Raw genomic sequence first — 17,628 nt, 5'->3', positions numbered from 1 at the left:
CATAGCCATGTCTCCCCTGTGTCATCCTTTCTCAGTTTCACATCCCTGGTTCAGCAAATTCTGCCTCTGTCCATGATCCTTCTGTTATGTGCATGTTCACCAGTCTTCACCCTCAGGGCACACATTAAGTGCTATGTGTAGTGTGGAGCCCTCTCAGGCTTCTTGAATGCATCCTTTTCTATTTTTGGCCTTTGCTTGCCCTATTGTATTGGTTCTATCTTTCCCCACCAATTATAGTATGCTCTTTTTTTTTTTGCATTAGAAGCAGTAAATGATATTTTAAATGTTCTGTGGGTCCTAGCAGAGAGTCTTTTCTAAAAATAACTGCTTGATACATTTTTAAAACTTTTATTTTATTATGTATGTCTGTGAAAATGTGTAAGTGTGAGTAACCTCAGAGGCCAGTAGATGGCACTGAATTGCCCAGAGCTGGAGCTACCTTGCCTGTGAGGTGTCTGAAGTGGGTGCTAGGAACTGAGCTCAATTGTGTTACAAGAGAGCACTGTGAATGCCTAACCCCTGAGCCCTCTCCAGCCAAAAGTATTTTACTTAAATTCTTAGTGCAGTTATTAAGTTTCTGTATTTCATATCTATGCAGTTTGGGGCACATTTCCTTAAAGCAAGTCAGTCTGCCATTAACGTGCAGCTGCCTACTATTTGATAAAATCTTGAAATTGTAATGTCATTTTACATTATCTAGAACTGTGTCTTTAGTCCTGTGGGTGGCATGTTTTCTTTTGATTCTTGTTTTGTTGTTGGGGGTTGGTTTTGAGACAAAGTCTCACCATAGACCTCAGGCTGGCCTAGAACTCTGTGCAGCCCAGGCTGACCTCAGCCACCCAGTTGCTGGGAGTACAGATGTGCACCCCTAGCCTAGCTACATCGTTTCTGTATCCAAGACAATACATAGTTATGTGTTTGTTCAGTCAAAATCTTACACCTGTTGTGTGGTAGCATGGAAGGGACCATGATATTCATTAGTATTTCTTGCTCTGTGTAAAGCTGGGTGAGGTAAGCTTTACAGCTGAAGGCTGACTCCTACCCTTTACTCTCTAGGAAATGTTGCCGTTGTCCGATCATACATTGCTGGTGCTACTTCCCTTCAGGAAAGAACAAATGCCATGGCTAATACAAGCACATGCCAAGCCCTGGGCTTTATTCTCGGTCCAGGTAGGTGGTCTTTATGTGCCTACTTAAATTTGAATCAGGATAACCTTTGCGGTTCAAATTTACATGTAATCCACCTGTGAGACTTTGTGGCTAAGGGAAGAAGGAGGGAAGAGCCGAGAAAGTAAGAGGGGTTAACATGTGCAAAGTACAGGGATCCAGATCCGTAACTAAAACCCACTCTAACTGTAAGAAAGCAAAGCACTAATCCCCCGGATTGTGTGTGTGTGCCACAGATCAGACAGAACTCAAGGCTTTGTGCATGCGAGGCAATCATTCCACCAGTGAGCCTTAGCAGGGAAGGACACTAGTTTTGTTTTGTTTTTTTTCAATAAGTCTTTTTTTTAAAGATTTATTTATTCATTTCATGTATATGAGTACAGTGCTGTTCTCTTCAGACACACCAGAAGAGGGCATAGGTTTCCATTACAGATGGTTGTGAGCCACTATGTGGTTGCTGGGAATTGAACTCAGGACCTCTGGAAGAGCAGTCAGTGCTCTTAACTGCTGAGCTATCTCTCCATCCTGAAGGTAGTGTTTTTAATACACTACTATTTGCCTCTATACCAGAGCTCTTAGTTAGGCATTGTTTGCCCATTTTACAGATGAACACAATCTCTAATCTCATGGTAAAAAAAAGTCTATCTAGAATCTCCAAAATAGGTGGTTAGTCCTGGGCCCAGAACTGACGTTTTTCTGGTTGCTTTGAACCCAGTGCTATTGTAAGGACAGCACCTGCTCTTGTCCTTAGCTGAAGTTAGATCCCAGTTACTGACAGGGCCCATGGACAATCATCTCAGCCAAGTTTCAACATGGACTTAATATTAAGTGATAGTAAATGTGCATAATTTAAAGACCACCTACACAGTAATATTATGAATATTTGACTTGAAAATGTCATATTTTTCTTTCTTGTAATGAAGGTGACTAACATTCTATTAGTTTAGCCAACAGGATTGCTCAGTGGGTCTTTACCTTTGCACTCACTGCCAACCTTGGCGGGCTGAGTTTGCTTCCTCGCGAGCACACTGTGGAAGGGCAGGTCAGAGTCTTCAGCTGTCCTCTCACCTTCACAGGCACACCCTGGCAAGTGAGCGCCCTCCCACCCACATGCACAGAGGACCATACAGCAGTTCAATTGAACATTTATAATTTACTTACTGAATACATTGTAGCTTAACTTTCATATAGAGTAGCTTTCTTTTTTTTATTTGAAGAAAAGTAGGTGCTGGGGTTTACTCAGTGGTAGTAGATACTTGGCATGCCTAAGACCCCATTCTCAGTACTCCTTCTCCCCCACAAAAATGAAGAACATGTTATAGATCCATGAAAATATTATGATAAATCCAATTGGGTAAAAATAGTATATGCTAATAAAACGGAAAGATGAAGAGATTATGAGTTGGTTTGTTACAGTTTGTCAATGCACACATCTGTCTCATATCTTTAACAGTTTCCCTGAAGAGCCTTCTTAGATGTTTTTGCTACTTATTCCATCCTGCCTGCAATGTTAATGCCACATATTTAGTACATATAATAATATATGTGCAAGTATGTATATATGTATACACACACACACACATACACACATACACGCATATGTATGTCTGTGATTTATATAAGAAAAGAATAAATTGTCTCCACTAACCAAGAGCCAGTTTTTCACTCCTGTTGAGATTCCTTAGTACACATTGTAGCTCCTATGTACTAGCAGTCTGTGGTAAGCATCTTTTATAGTTTTTAGCTTTTGGTGCCCATATCAAAACTGACGTGTACACATATTTATTAGTTTTTCAGACTTGCTTTGCACTCATTGGAGAAAAAGGTGTGACGTGGGACATCATCAAGCTGCAGGTCAACATGTACACAGCACCAGTTTTACTTGCAGCCTTCCTGGGAATTCTAAACATTATTCTGATTCTTTTTATATTAAGGTAACTACATAGAAATGATAAGCTATGTCTGTAGATTCTAAAAGTTAACAAGCCTTCTTATTACTGAAGGATAATCATTCCTATGAAGTCTTTTTGTGTATATAGGACTGAGGATTGAACCTTGGTCCTCACACATGCTAAACATGCTCTCTACCACTCTGTACCCCCAGGCCTTAGCCCCCTTTATAAATATTTACTTTTATGTTTCTAAGTGTTTGCCTACATGTATATATGTGAACCACATGCATGCAGTGCCTTCAGGAACCAGAGGGAGAATTAGGTCACCTTGAAGTGGTATAGTTAGGTTTCAGAACCAAACCTGGGTCCCCTGCAAGAGCAGCAAGTGCTTTTAGCTGCCGAAGCTCTTCTCTAGCCACTTTTACTTCTTATCTTGATATAGGGTCCTGTTAAATTGCCTAGTCCTGTACCAGGCAGGCCTTAACTTTGCAGCCTCCTGCGTTAGCCTCCAGGCAGCTGAGATTATAGGCCTGAGCGGTGAGGCCTGGCCCTGTGAATTCTTTATGTTCTGCTGTCTATAGATGGGTTCATATTTTTTTGATCAGCTAAAGCATATTATATTGGCAATTGCAGTAATAAAACAAATTAGGAATGAACACAAATTAGGGAGATCTATTCTTGATTTACTAACTGTAAATTTTTAAATATGGAAATGGTATTTCATTTTCTAAAACTAGTACCATTACTTTGTGTTTCTTGTTTTTAGTTTTTAGAAAATGTCTTACTGTGTAGACAAGGCTGCCTGAGAACTTAGACTTCTCTTACCTTAACCTCTGAAATGTTGGGATTATAGATGTTTGTTACAAAACCTAGCATTGTTACATTGTATTTTCTTAGAGTGCTTCATTCAATTTCCCAAAACCACTCATAGTTTTCAAAACATTGAAAAAATTTAAAATGTACTAAGGTAAATCACGTATGCTTCTAAATAAAATTTGAAGAAGTCTTATATGATGATATGTGGTCTTCCTGATCAGGAGAGTGAGGCCAGAGGATTACTTGATCCCAGGCGTCTGACAGCTGGTGCCAGGTGAGGGCCTTTCCTTACCAAGCTCACTCTGGAAATATAGCTCAAGGCTTGCAGCATATTTGTCCAGCATGTATAAGGCCCTATTCTTCATGCCCAGTACTGAACAAAAAAAAAGATATTTTTAGGTTTATTGGTTATATTTATTAGTAAATCATTAATAACCCTATTTCTCAGAAGCCAATAAGAAAAAACTATGTCTGACTATGGAAAGGATAGGGTGCTGATAAAGCAAACGGCTTCTGAATTAAGTAAGGTCTTGTTACTACCTGTGCTTTTCTTTTTAAGAGAGCATCGTGTGGATGACTTGGGACGTCAGTGTAAGAGTGTGAATTTTCAAGAAGGTACTGTTAGCCTGTGTGGCACCACCTGAGTATCCTGATTGTTTGCTTGGTATTCACATGGCTTTTGCCCCTCAGCACAATGCAGTGGGTAACTGGGGAATATTTTCAAAGGTAAAAGAAATATACATTAACCTACTTAAACAAACCTATACCTATCTGTTATATGGTGTTTATGATTGGCAAGACTAAAGCCATTGCTAAAGATCACTTGTGTTTTTCAAAGAGGGTGTCTCAAAACCCTTGTATTCCCTGCCATGCTTCTGGTAACTCTAGGACAGGGTCTGTCTCAAGCAGTTTTTGTGGTTGTTTTGAAACAGTGTCTCAGTATGTAGCTCAGGCTGACCTTGAAAATGATGTGCTTGAGAGCAAGGCTGTCTTATAAATTGAGCTCCTCTGCCTCAGTACTCATGTCACAGTTGTACTACACCTGGCTTCCAGCAGTTCCCAGGACGTTAATCACAATAGTAGGCAGTCTGTTATTTTGTAAATGTGAATTTTCATCTTTTAAATTATTTTGTGGTGTATCCATGGGTGTATGTGTACAGATGTGGGTGTACTCAGAGGTCAGAGATCTACATCAGATGTTTGCCTTGTTTGTTCTCCACCTTACCTTCTTATATTACTATTATTACATCTCAAATGCTATCCCACTTTCCGATTACCCCCTCCACCAATCCCCTATCCCATGATATCCCACTTCCCAGTTACCCCTGTCACCCCCCCAACCCCCCATTCCACGTCTGCCCTCCCTTTTGCCTGTATGAGAGTGTTCCTCCACCCTCCCACACTCTCCCGTTCCGCTGCTCCAGCATCCCCCTACTCTGCTGCATCAAACCTCTCCAGGACCAAGGGCCTCCCCTACTGTTACTGTCCAGCAAGGCCATCCTCTGCTACATATCTCTGGAGCCAAAGATTCCTTTAGGTACACTCCTTGGTTGGTGGTCTAGTCTCTAGGAGAACTGAGTGGTCAGGCCAGCCTATGCTGTTCTTCCAATGGAGTTGACCTCCACTCTTCCAGTCCTGCCAGCTCCCCCACCAGGTTCCCTGAGCTCAGCCTGATGGTTGACGGATGCATCCACATCTGCATCAGTCAGTTGCTGGATGGACCCTCCCAGGAACTGCCACACTTGGTTCCAGTCCACAAGCGCCTCTCAACCACTGCAACAGTGTTGGGTTTGGTGTCTGCAGACATGATGTATCCCCAGATGGGGCTGTTCCCCAGTTGGTCTTTCCTTCAGTCTCTGTTCCATTTTTTTGTCCCTGTTCTTCTTTTGGACAGGAACATTTATAGGTAAAAAAACTTTGAGATGGATGGGTGGCCCTATCACCTTACCATCTGAGTCAGAGTCCCTCACTGACCTACTCTCGCCATCTCGGGTTACTGGTCAGCACCACCACACCTGAGTTTCACATGGACACAGGGGACCTGAACTCAGACCTAAGTGCTTGCACAGAGACACTTCACCAGTCTTCACAACCCACAACCCAGTTCTTTAGAGCTTTTTTTTTTTTTGGCTTATTTAGAAGTTCCCAATATGGTGAGTAGGAATATTTTACTTTAATAAATTGTTGTTTGATTACTGGTTGTGGCACTCAACCATGTGAAAGAATGCAAGCTGGTACTTGCTTAGGGACTTCATAAGATTATACAAAGCCAAGTATAATTTTACTAAATACTTGCATATAAAATCATTTTAATATTTCAATAAATGTCTTGATAAAATGCAAGTGGTAAAAACTCATTTGATTTTCTTTTAAATGTAAAGGTAGTCAAGTTTAAAGAGCTTTTCATTGCGTGGGATTGTAATTTCTAAGTACATATAATTGGGGGTAGGGTGGAGTGCAGTTAACAGCACTCCCTGCTTTTGCAGAGGACCTGGGTTCAGTTCCTAGCACCCACGTGGTGGCTCACAACTAACTGTAACTCCCGTTCCAGCGGTTCCGAAGCCCTCTCTGAACCTTTACAAGCACTAAGTATATACTTATGTGCAGGCAAGACACTGATATACATACAAATCAATTAATTTCACTTAAAACTTGGATCAATATATTGAAGTAGTCTTACCTTAAAATCCTTGTAATTAGGTACTTAGTCAACTTCCTCAGCCTATGATACATTTCCAAGATTCCTACAGCTACCAGCACTGTGAGGCTGCAGGAAACTAACCATGTATGTTGGAATTGCCACTCTGAAATTAGGCAGCATTCATACTTGACTGGAAGTCAAGAGAGGCTCTGGATAGTAACTAAGAATTAGAAAGGTGTTCCCCAGATAAGACGAGGGTCAGAAGAGCGAGGGACTGCTTCTGTGAAAGGATCCCGATGAAGGAGACCAGTACTCTTGGTGTGACTGAAAAGAAAAGTCAGAAGTGATTCCTATAAATACTACAGACCATTTGTAAACCTCCTTTCTCCTGAGATAGAAACTTACACATGCTTTCTATGGCTTTCCCTGAAGAAAGCCATACCATGCTTCTCCCTTGCCACCACACACACATATACACATGCACACAGCTTGTCCATTCCTGTGTTATTTACATCATCCACACTGAGTAACAACATGAGGAATGGATGTCCTTGGATTTATATGGCTGTGGGTATAACTTTGAAGTTGTGTCAGGTATGGTCTGTACTGAATACACAATTAGTTCAAGGTGAGAAATTGTGCTTTGCCCTCTAAAGCCACTTCCATGCAAAGATACAAATGATTTTCATTTTTGAGATAGGTCTTGTCATATAGCTCAGGCTGGTCTTCAACTCATGATTCTGCTGCCTAAGCCTCCTGAGTACAGAGATAACAGTGTATATCACCAACCCTGGCATTAACATAACTTGTAATTAATATATTCTCAGACAGTTTAATTTATGTACACAACATACACTGACTGCCCTCATTCCCGCCCATTTCTGATCTGCCTGCCACTCCTGCTCAACCCCCTTACCCCCAAAAGTCTAACGTAACTTTTTTAATTACAGGGAAGTAAAATTAAACATTTTAAATGTTTATTTTGTGTATGTGACATGCTGCACTTTGGGAGTCTGCTCTCAGCACAAAGGTCTAGGGAATCAAACTCCAGGCTATCCTTGGTGGAAGGGCCTTTTGCCATTGAGCCATCTTGCTGGTCCCAAAAGAAAGACTTTTACTAGCACAAATTTCATATAGTGTTGAAATTAAAAAAAAAAAAAAAAAGGCCATTGAAATGAACCAAAGAACTGGGAATTGGTTTAATGAACTACTGATAGAACTTAATGAAATCATTAAGTTTAAATTTTAGATAAAGTCAAAAAATCAGTACCTGGCACTGAAAGCAAATGCATTTTCCATGATGTCTATAAAATGCACACTTGGATTGGGAGACACCAGTTGGAGAGACATAAGCTAGCCTGAGTAATTCCCGCAGACAATGGACTCCAGTGTGCTTCCTGAAGAGTGGCCAAATTACTTTAAATACCATTGAAGACTGCTTACTCTCTGAGCACTATTCCCCCCCCCCACACCCCCACCAGCCCCATCCAGCCTTGGCCTCCCAAGTCCTGGGATTATAGGTGTGAGCCACCACTCCTGGCTAAGAATTTCCTAGTACTTTACCATCATGTGAAAATTAGATATATAGCTAATACTAATTTTCTCCTATTTATAGAAAATACAGATGAACCTCAGATTCCTGAAGGAAGTATTGATCAAGTTGCTGTTGTGGCTACCAATATTGTGTTTTTTGTGGTTTTATTTATCTTTGCTGTTTATGAAACGTAAGTTTTATTCTGTATTTACTTAAATCACATTACTTACTAATCCATGTTCTTTAATGCACTCCTAATTATGCATAGATTTGGATTTTTTTTTTTCGAGACAGGGTTTCTCTGTATAGCCCTGGCTGTCCTGGAACTCACTTTGTAGACCAGGCTGGCCTCGAACTCAGAAATCTGCCTGCCTCTGCCTCCCAAGTGCTGGGATTAAAGGCGTGCGCCACCACTGCCCAGCTAGATTTTGACTTTTAAAAATTTATGTAAGAGCCAGACAATGGTGGTGCACATATTATTTCAGCACTCAGGAGGCAGAGGCAGGCAGATCTCTTGAGTGTGTGGCGAGCCTGAGCTACAGAGTTAGTTTCAGGACATCCAAGGCTACACAGAGAAACTCTGTCTGGAAAAAACAAAAACCATCCAAACAAACAAAAATTATGTTAAGGCACAGTTTTCTTAAATAAGACTTTTGTTTGTTTTGTTTTTCCTTCCTTCCTTCCTTCCTTCCTTCCTTCCTTCCTTCCTTCCTTCCTTCCTTCCTTTCTTTCTTTCTTTCTCTCTCTCTCTCTTTCTCTCTCTCTCTCTCTCTCTCTCTCTCTCTTCTTTGAGACATGGTCAAATTCTTGATTAAGACTAGTCTAGCATTGGACTTATAGAGATCTGTCTCTGCCTCTCAAGTTCTGAAATTAAGTGGATCTGCCACCATAACCAATTTAAATAAAAATGCATGTAGATTATCATAGCATAATTAACACCAAGTCTGGCAATATTAGCTACATTTAATCTTTGATCAATAATTATAAAATTTGTAACTCATTCACAGGACCCTTTCAAGAGAGAAAAGTATGTGTATAAAACTAGATACTGTAAATGATTCAGTACCAAATGCATTATACACACACACACACACACACACACACACACATACAACCTGCAGGCACTTTATAGTTTTTCAACCAGGAAGGGGAGGAATATATTACATTTGCATAAGCTGTAATGTTGCCATTTGACAACTTGTTTTTTTTTTCACATACACTGTAACATTTTTGTGTTAATACATACAGATGTGCTTGGTGTATGTATTTTTAAAATTATTCATCCACATGAAAATCACAATTCATTTCAGGGAAAGTTTTTAATGTAAAATACACAGCACATAAAATTTACATTAACCTTTCTCCCTAATACTGGGTATTGAATTTAGGTCTCCAGCATGCTAGGCAAACTGAGCTACACCCTCAACCTGCTCACTTTTTATTTTGAGGCAAATTCTCGCTAAGTTGTCCAACCTGGCCTTGAACTCACTCTGTACCCCAGACAGGCCTTAAATTTGGCTTATACACTGTACAACATTGCCCAGTATTTTAAATAGTTTAAACATTTTTTTAGACTTATTTTTATTTTGTTTAATGTGTTATGTGTTTTGCCTGCATGTATATATGTGCACCATGTGTGTGCATGATGCCAACGGAAGTTAGAAGAGAGCATCAGTCCCCTGAAAATGGAATCACAGATAGTTATGAACCACCATGTGGTACTTAGAGCCAAACCTGGGTCCTCTGTAAGGGTAGCAAGTTCTCTTAACGTCTGAGCCATCTTTCCAAACCTTTTAGGAGAGATGGCTCAGTGGTTAAAAGCACTGACTACTCTTCCAAAGGTCCTAAGTTCTATTCCCAGCAACCACATGGTGGCTCACAACCATCCATAATGAGATCTGACTCCCTCTTCTGGAGTGTCTGAAGACAGCTACAGTGTTCTCATATCAATAAAATAAATCTTTAAAAAAAGAAAAAAGGAAGAAAAGTAAAGTTAAATACAGTGGCATTAAGTATGGTCACAACTTTGTTTGTGACCATGACAAGAACCTTACCATCATCCCACACAAGCTGTTTACCCTTTCACAGTTACCTCCCGCGCCTTTCCTCAGCTTCTAATGACCTGTATAAGGTGCCTCCTAGAAGTTACATCATGCAGTATTTTGGTTTTACACATCTCATTTCATTGAGTGTGAGGTGTTAAGGGGTCTTTATGTCACGGTGTATCAGACTTTCTTAACTTCTTAGGCAGGTCCCAGCTATTCTTAGCTGCCTGTTCATCTGCTGGCGAGAGCTTTGTTGGCACCATGCAGCTGTGTTGAGTGATGCTGCAGTGCAAGGGTCTGCTTGAGTTCTGGTCTTGTGTTCTTGGGTTCTGTACCAGAGAGGAATTGCTAGGTACATGTTAACTGTGTAGCCCTTGGAAAAACCATGCATCTGCTTTCTCTATCAGCTCATCTGAATTCAAAGGCTAGGATACTGTATTGTTCTTTGTAATGAAACATTTAAAATATATATTGTTTTGTTGTTAGCCAACAGAAGACAGTAGAGTGTAGCGATAGCCTTGGCAAGGAAGGAGAAAGCCATATGAAGGCAGAGGTGTTCATAGGGAGGGAAAGAAACACAGTAAGTAGTACTGATGGAAAGAAACGCTAATCATAATGTGATAGATAGTGTGACACTGCTGGTAACATGCACACTTTTAATAACAAGGGAAACAATCTAGACCGTACACTTCCAGCAAAACTGAAATACATTTCTGATTTTGAAAAAGGTATCAATGTAAAATTTCCCTTTGTAGAGGCTCTTTCCAGGGAATAGTGGTCCCTCTGCAGACCACTAGAGAAGCTGGTCAGTCGTCCAGAGTCCCACCCTTAAAGCTAAAAGCACCACCTCGCTATGAGTCATTGCTACACTATGGGAGGGTAGGGGTGTAATTTATTTATGCTGTCTTCTGTTTGCAAGCCTTCTGCAGTGTAACTGTGTTTCTTATTTAAACTGAAATTTAAACGGCCGCATATTCTTACAGGTATTATTAATGTCCTTATTAATAATTCTTAGTTAACAACTACCTTTTAAAGAAGCACCATCTCCTTTTCTTAGAATCCTCACCCCACTAACACTGGATATGTACGCCTGGACCCAGGAGCAGGCTGTGCTCTATGATGGAATCCTCCTTGTTGCTTTTGGAGTTGAGGCAGTTCTTGTCTTCATGGGGGTTAAATTACTTTCCAAAAAGTAAGTTATATGTTTTTACTTTTACTTTAAATCTTTTTTTTGAAAAATAAAAAAGATATATGAAACAGGCCTAATATAAATGAATGCGCTAGTAAAGTAACTTGTGTTGCAGTTTTTTCTCATGTGTTACCGTTTTCTCTCATATGTTTTTCCTTTTTTTGCGAAGACAGGGTCTTAGTATGTAGCCTTGGCTAGTCTGGAATTCACAGCATAGACCTATAGAACTGACTGGCCTGGAATTCATCAGTCTGCCTACCTCTGCCTTTTGAGTGCAGGGATTAAGGGCATACACTACCATGCTTGACTGTATTATAGTTCTTCAAAGTTTGCAAAATGATGCAAACTTTACTGAGATTTATTTTTATATTTTTATATTCTATGCCATAACTTTGGTAAAGCAAAATGCCTTGCCAAGTAAATCACTGTATTCTAATCTATTGTTATATAGTTTTTAATAAATATTACTAAAAGTGTATTTCATTAAACATTGTCTTGCTAGATTGAATGAGTAAGTTGGGAAATTCTGGTTATTAAAGCCTATATTGATGGCTGAGACAAGAAGACCGTGAGTCCCTACATGCTACATATTAAGAATATGTCTGAAAGAACAGACTGAATTTACATAGATTGTGTGTGCGTGTTTTGTTTGTTTTTATGAGGCAGGGTCTCATGTACCCTGGCTAGTCTTGAATTCCTGATGCTCCCGCCTCTACAGCCCAGGCACTGGGATTATAGGCATACATATTTTAGAACTTCTAATTAGGTCTTTAGCTTACAAACACTATATTCTCACCATGGCAAATACAATTATTATTTTTCACAGTTATTTGCTCACATAACTTTGTGTATGTGGTGCTGGGAGTTGAACTTAGGGCCTCAAATATGCTAGGCCAATGTTCTACCACTCTATTCCCAGCCCCTAACTAACTTTAAAAGAATAATTTTATGAAAGTAACTATTAGAAACCCAGTATGTAAGGAATATGGGAATGCATGTATAAATTGAGTTTTGTCATGTAATTTATTTTTCTCTCTGGGTGCTGGGAATTGAACCAGGGCATCAAACATGCCAGGCAAGCACTCTACCACTGAGCTATCTATCCCCAGCTTGTCTTACAGGCAGACACAGGTTGTTAGCTCATGAACAGCTTTCATGGTTTATTCCCTAAATCATAGGTGTGATTATTCTTCACCCTGGCTGAGTCTCTGTCCCCTAATAGTTACTGACAAGCTCCACTTTCTATAGGAAGATAAACACATTTATCTTCTAGAGTCCATCCCCCTAGTCTGAAATCAGCAGTTTACTAGAGAAGTCTATTTTTTTCTAAGTCAGGGTCTCACTATGTAGCTCAGACTATGGTGCTACAGCAGTGTCTGATGCTGGTTGCTTTCAGTAGGGTATTCTATGTAACATCACAGGAATTCATAACTATAATAAACTGTATAACAATGTCACTTAAATTTTTTAGTTATAGTAATGAAATCGTATATTTACATTTCATTTCAAAATCATAGTTTCTGTTCCACAGGATTGGCGAGCGTGCTATTCTCCTGGGAGGATTTGTGGTTGTATGGGTCGGCTTCTTTATCTTGTTACCCTGGGGAAATCAGTTTCCCAAAATACAGTGGGAAGGTATGGTGATTTCAATTCTTTAGCACCAGCCCCTGCATTCTTTACAAGTAGCAAGTGATACCTTGCTCTATCTTTATTTTACAGATTTACACAACAGCTCAACCCCTAATACTACATTTGGGGAAATAATTATTGGTCTTTGGAATTCTTCAAGAGAAGATCACAGTGAACAGCCAACTGGGTGCCCAATTGAACAGACCTGGTGCCTGTACACCCCAGTGATTCATCTGGCCCAGTTCCTGACAGCTGCTGTGTTAATTGGAACAGGCTATCCAGCCTGCAGTGTCATGTCCTATACATTATACTCAAAAGTTCTAGGACCCAAACCTCAGGTAATCCAGCACTACAACTGTGTCAACTGCAGTTTCTTGCTTTTGCTATAGTTCTCTTCTTACACAAGCTGGCTTAGCAGACTTTGGGGGAGGCTCAGGGACTGGAGCTCACTCATATCCCTTGCATGTCTGAACTTAGGTTATACCTCTGTCTCCACCTCCCAAAAATTTGTAATGTGTTTGGTAAGATTTTTCTGATGAAAGATTAACATTGCTAAATCAGAACTCAGATGTCAATAATTATGAGCTCAAAATAATTTTTATTGAAAAAAAAATCTCTGAACTTTAAATTTCTAAAACTCATTCTTAAAGTAGACAGAAGAAAACCAAAATTGGCAGCCAAATTGGACTTAGACAATTACAAAGGATGAAAACATAACAGTTTTATGTTGTTGTGCTACACTGAGATCTATCTGTATGTTTTTTAAGCCTAACTGTGGTGCTAGGATTGGATCCAAGGCTTTGTATGTTAGTCTACTGCTCTTCTACTGAACTAAAGCCCTGGTTCGAAATTAATTTCTAAGTAGGAAGGTAAGGGGCCAAGCTGGGGATGATTATACACATCTTAGCACCCAGGAGACTGAGGCTGGAAAATCACTACAAGTCCAAGGCTAACCTAGTTTACATAGTGAGATCCAGGCCAGCCAGATCTATATAGTGAGATTCAGTCTCAAAAATAAACGACACGCCGGGCGGTGGTGGCGCACGCCTTTACTCCCAGCACTCAGGAGGCAGAGGCAGACAGATTTCTGAGTTCGAGGCCAGCCTGGTCTACAAAGTGAGTTCCAGGACAGCCAGGACTATACAGAGAAACCCTGTCTCGAAAAACAAAAAATCAAAAAACAAAAAATAATAAACGACCCAAGACCCATTGGCTGGAAGTATAGCTCAGCAGTACAGCCTTTATCCTGGAGTACGTGATACCTTAGTCTTGATTCCTAGCATGTGTACATGCACATGTTCGCACACCAATTAATTTCTGTATTCATTATATAACATTAAAAATATATAGGTGCAATATGAATAACAGTTTTTGAGAGAGGACATACTATTAATTTACTATTTTAATGAAGTTGGGCTCCATTTCCAGCCTCTTCTTTATGACTATGTAACGCGTTTATGTAATTAAGGGGTCTATCATGGATTAAGAGATTTACTTAGAGTAAAATGTTCTACTTCATTTTATATTTATAATCACATATTCATGGTCATATCATTTACTTATTTTCTGTATGTTTCAAACTCTTCTTTTTAATGGCAGTTATTTAAATGGCTCCAAATTATCTTACTCTTTAAAAGTTAAACTGAGCTGGCTATCTGACACATGCTTATAATTAAGGCATTTCTAAGGCAGAAGCAGGAAGATCTCAAATTTCAGGCCAGCCAGTGCTACCTGGTGACTCTTAGGCAAACCTAGACTATACAGTAAGATCATTTTTAAAAGACAAACAAGGGGATGGAGATGTGGCTTAGTGTGCTTACTGCTCTTCTAGAGAATTGGAGTTGAAGTCCTAGCAGCCACATCAGGTGGCTTGTGTGACCTGTGACTCCAGCTGAAAGGGATCTAGTACCTTCAGACCCCACAACCACATATACGTACACACACACGCACACCCCGTCTAATATCAGCACTCTCTGGCCAGAACTCAGTATGTAGGGTAGGCTGGCTATTGCCTGGAGAACCCAAGGGTTCTGCGTGTGTCTTAACTTGCCAGCTCTGGGATTCCAGAACGTGCTACCAGGCCTCATTTTTGTTGTTGTTCTTAGTATTTTATTGAGCAGTCACATAATGCATCTTTATCATATTTGCCCTATTCCCACCCCCAGACCTCCCGGATCCACCTCCACACGCTCAGCTTAATTTGTTTTGAGGACTGAACTCAGGCATTTGAACTTAAGGCACTGAACCGTCATCTCTTTAGCCCAGATCAGTTGAGACAGGGTCCTGTCATGCAGCCTGAACTGGTGATCCTCCTGCCTCTACTTCCCATGTGCCAGGCTACAGGCCTATAGCACCATACCGTTTATTTGCTGTATTCAGAGACATTTCAGAGAGTAGAGAATGTGATTGATTACAAGTTTGTTTTGATTTTACAATAACTAAACCTGAATTAATCCGTTGTCCTGTCTTTCCCACTACAGGGTATATACATGGGCTGGTTAACCACTTCTGGAAGTGCAGCACGGATTCTTGGGCCTGTGTTCATCAGCCATGTGTACACTTACTTGGGCCCACGATGGGCATTCAGCCTTGTGTGTGGAATAGTAGTGCTCACCATCTTGCTAATAGGAGCTGTTTACAAAAGACTCGTTGCCTTTTCTGTCAGATATATGAGGATCCAGGAGTAAGTTAGAGAGTCTGTGCTGTCTACTGTCTTCAACTCAACACTGAGTAACTTGACTTTGAATGGTAGGATGTATAAAAACATTCTGGGTATAATCTCCTTATCAAAGGTGAACTGCTTTCATATCATACTTTACTGGAGTCCCATGAACTCAACAGTGAAAAGATAATGGTCTGTAGGTATGAAACTACACTTAGTGTGAACTGTAGGGCTCTGTATAAAGCAATGGACTATGCAGTGGAACTGGACAAAAGTTCTGTATTAATCAGAGCCAACATTTAGTTTAAAAAATGAAACATTTTTTAAACTAAATAAAAATATTTTTTCATTAATGTTTTTTAAAAATAAAAATGCATTATTATTCAGCTTCCTAATGAAATAAAACTGAGCCTTAAAACCTGAACACCATTCTTTCCACCTTATACTACATGGTCTTCTGAAGCTGTCAGCAGTAAATGATGGCAGGCAGCATTTTCCTTCAGCCACTTTGTTTTGTTGGACCCTGGATATCCTCTCCTGCCTTTCTGTGTTTTCTTTCATCTTTGGGTCACTGCTGACCTTAAAATTCCACCTTTGTGTGGTATGCCCAGAGACAGAAATAACCAGTGAGAATGAGAGCACGCCAACGTTTCTGTGTAATTCACAGTAGTTTCTCACAGCAAGCTTAGAGCTGAAGGTAAGATCCTGATCTGTGATACATATGAATGAAGTATACAAGTCGCTTGTCTTTAGAGGCTACCTCATGATTGCTGCACTTCCTACAGGAAAACTGACCTGAACACTAACAGTTCTTCAATTGCAAGAAACCATTTCTACTTGTGACTCAGATTTGCAGATATTTGGGGAAAAAGTAAAGTGCACTGAGTGAAGAAGCCTTTATCTTAGCATACATGTTCCCACCAAGAACATGACAGACATTTCCCAGCCCTAGAATTCTAATACTGCCATTCAGAAAGCTACAACCCAGCAAAATGACTGCACCTTCTTTTTTACTGAGACACTCGCTTCCTGGGAGATTAGACTAACATCACCTCAACACCAAAGTGAAGTAAGAGGTATAGGGGAGGGAGCTGAGAGGTAAAAACTGTTAATAGTGTATATTAAAGAAGGAGTGAAAAAAAAAGGAGTGAAAGGGGCAATGGTCTTATTTTTGCAAATCTAGCAAAGGATTATTTTCTTATTCTGAATGTATTGTCACTTCATAAAGCATCTCTAGCCATTATGCTTTTCTATTTAAAACAAGCTCTTTTCTTGTATGAAAATGAAATAAGCTTGTGAATTTTAATTTAATGAAGATAAACTACTATTTGGATCTGACTACCATTTACTGTTGAAGATTTATTTGTAACTTTATTCCATTTTGAGTATTTATTTCAAATAAAGCAAGACTGTAAGAATCTGTCATATTTCCAGTACATATGAAGAGGACCTGAATACATGCCTATTCCAAAGCAAGACTGTAAGAATCTGTCATATTTCCAGTACATATGAAGAGGACCTGAATACATGCCTATTCCCATGTACTTGTTGAGACTTGAGCAGTAGCTGCTAAGTAGTTTACATCAGGAACCTCAGACACTGAATAGCTGGTATCAATACTTATGGTTGGCTGTGAGAAGGATGATAGACAAGTAGGAGGCAGAGGCAGGTGGGTTTTTTTTTGGTTTTGTTTTGTTTTTTGGAGTTCAAAGCCAGCCTGGTCTATAGAATTTTTAGGACAGCCAAAGCTACACATGGAAACCCTGTCTTGAAGAAACAAAACAAACAAAAAAGACATAAACAAGCATAGAGTCCATAGGAACCCAACCTGAAGAGAAGATTAGGAAATTTCCCTAAGAAGGTGAGGATTTGTCAGAACTTGGTGTAAGAGCATGACTGGACGGACTGGGAAAGGGTGGGGCAAATGCACCGAGGCAGAAGGCAGGGCTTGCAAACAACCTAGAGCTAAGACATTTTGGAAGGTTTCTCAGAACTTAAATCAGGTCCACAGTGGCCTATTCCCATGTACTTGGTGGTATCTGACGCCTTTGAC

The 17,628-nt window shown here is 40.0% G+C and overlaps 1 protein-coding gene across 5 annotated transcripts in view; it reads left to right on the top strand.

The window, feature by feature from the left end:
- The window catches only part of Mfsd8 (major facilitator superfamily domain containing 8), a 28,816-nt gene extending 11,767 nt beyond the window's left edge, over window positions 1-17,049 (top strand). Inside the window, exons 5-12 of one of the 5 annotated variants that reach the window (XR_867172.3) lie at window positions 1,057-1,170; window positions 2,957-3,101; window positions 4,435-4,490; window positions 8,132-8,240; window positions 11,153-11,287; window positions 12,802-12,919; window positions 13,004-13,251; window positions 15,394-17,002. Coding sequence is in view for 2 of the 5 variants with exons in the window: in NM_028140.5 (NP_082416.2) it covers window positions 1,057-1,170; window positions 2,957-3,101; window positions 4,435-4,490; window positions 8,132-8,240; window positions 11,153-11,287; window positions 12,816-12,919; window positions 13,004-13,251; window positions 15,394-15,600 (1,118 nt within the window). In the remaining 3 variants the exon portion in view is untranslated. Of the gene's footprint in view, window positions 1-1,056; window positions 1,171-2,956; window positions 3,102-4,434; window positions 4,602-8,131; window positions 8,241-11,152; window positions 11,288-12,801; window positions 12,920-13,003; window positions 13,252-15,393 lie in introns of those variants that run through there. The other 4 variants (NM_028140.5, XM_006500788.4, XR_375453.4 and 1 more) reach the window with 4 other exon arrangements.
- Window positions 17,050-17,628: the final 579 nt, after the last annotated feature.

This window comes from Mus musculus, chromosome 3 (assembly GCF_000001635.26).
Source record: "Mus musculus strain C57BL/6J chromosome 3, GRCm38.p6 C57BL/6J".
In the NCBI taxonomy this organism is placed as follows: domain Eukaryota; kingdom Metazoa; phylum Chordata; class Mammalia; order Rodentia; family Muridae; genus Mus; species Mus musculus.
This window is presented reverse-complemented; position numbering and strand designations above follow the sequence as displayed.